A 1,359-nucleotide genomic window follows, 5' to 3' on the forward strand; every position below is an offset into this window, starting at 1 on the left:
ACACACACACACACACACACACACACAATCACTCACCGTCCCTTGGCTGGCACCGAGCTGTTACCCCGTCCAGCTGTTGCGTTGTTCACCTTGGGCGCTATGAGGACACTCAGCCTTTGCGTGGAGGGCACCATCTTCACACTGTGCTGCACGTGCACGTCCAGGCCGTGGTTCCCAGATAGCGACACCAGACTCTTCTTGTCACTGGAACAGAGAGGAACAATGGATTAGGAAAACAAGACTTTTTTCTGTATTTCATATAACCCAAAGATCGAACTTCTCCTTGTCAATGGGACAGAGGGAAACAATGGATAAGGAAAACTAGTATTTTTTTTTCTGTGTTTCATACAGTAGCACAAATGTCTCCTAGTCACTGGAACAGAGGGGAACAATGGATTAGGAAAACTAGGACTTTTTTCTGTATTTCATATAGCAGCACAAATGTCTACTTGTCACTGGCATTAACATCATTGATACAGCGGGCTGTTACAATTAGGGTCAATACCGCCAGAATGGAACACATCATGCTGAAAGACAGACGGAGTTACTCAGTAAAATAACTTTCCCATACAGGAATTGAACTCGTGTCTTTTGTGTTCATAGCAGATGCCTGCTTCCTTGTTGCTCTGGTTGAAGAACCGACTCAAAGGAATTAATCGTCAAGTCATCGTGGGATCAATGCGCACTGCTTGTGAACGGAAGTCTCACCTTAATATAACTGTGCTCCCTTTAAATGATTCTGAACCACTGTTAATTTTTTTCAAATTCAAAAGTTACGCAGTTCGGAAGTTTTAGGCGACCAAAGTGACGTACTTTCACACATATTATATATACACACACACATACATAAACATAATATATATTTCAGCCAGCAAATGCCAATCTTCTTGGTAGTGCCACAACGAGAGAGGCAATTGGGAAAACTGGACGTTCACATTTCAGAAGGGGTCTCCATTCTTCTTGCCCCCGACTATGCGTCACTGACAGCACACGTCTCTCATGCCTTACACGCCCTACTTTAGATCATTCGGGTAATGAACGACTTTGACCCTGCCCGCCAAGGCTTGCCAAGACCAAATGGGAGAAGGCATGTCAGCAGACAAATAGAGACACTCAATATATTTTCTACCTGAGAGTTGAACCCGCAGTCTTCTGTGTGCAAGGGCAAAGGGTCTGATCATTGGTCCACAGATGCTGGTCTTCTTGACAAAGTAATAGTGGGGATATAATATATACTTGTAAGTTTTTTTTCAACAAAAAACAGTCTCTTCGTCAACATGAGAATTGAATTCACATCTTTTGCTTGTGACAGCAAAGTGCCGAACTGCGGCACCACAGAAACCGTGAGCGAAGAGAAGA

General features: G+C 43.8%; 1 protein-coding gene across 1 annotated transcript in view; it reads right to left on the reverse strand.

The window, feature by feature from the left end:
* Positions 1 to 204, reverse strand: part of LOC101854213 (alpha-1,6-mannosyl-glycoprotein 2-beta-N-acetylglucosaminyltransferase) — a gene marked incomplete at its 5' end in the record, with an annotated part of 11,107 nt that extends 10,903 nt beyond the window's left edge. The window contains 1 exon segment of the mRNA XM_013089683.1: positions 37 to 204. Within this exon segment, the coding sequence (XP_012945137.1) occupies positions 37 to 204 (168 nt within the window).
* Positions 205 to 1,359: the final 1,155 nt, after the last annotated feature.

This window comes from Aplysia californica, unplaced genomic scaffold, assembly GCF_000002075.1.
Source record: "Aplysia californica isolate F4 #8 unplaced genomic scaffold, AplCal3.0 scaffold01019, whole genome shotgun sequence".
NCBI lineage: Eukaryota > Metazoa > Mollusca > Gastropoda > Aplysiida > Aplysiidae > Aplysia > Aplysia californica.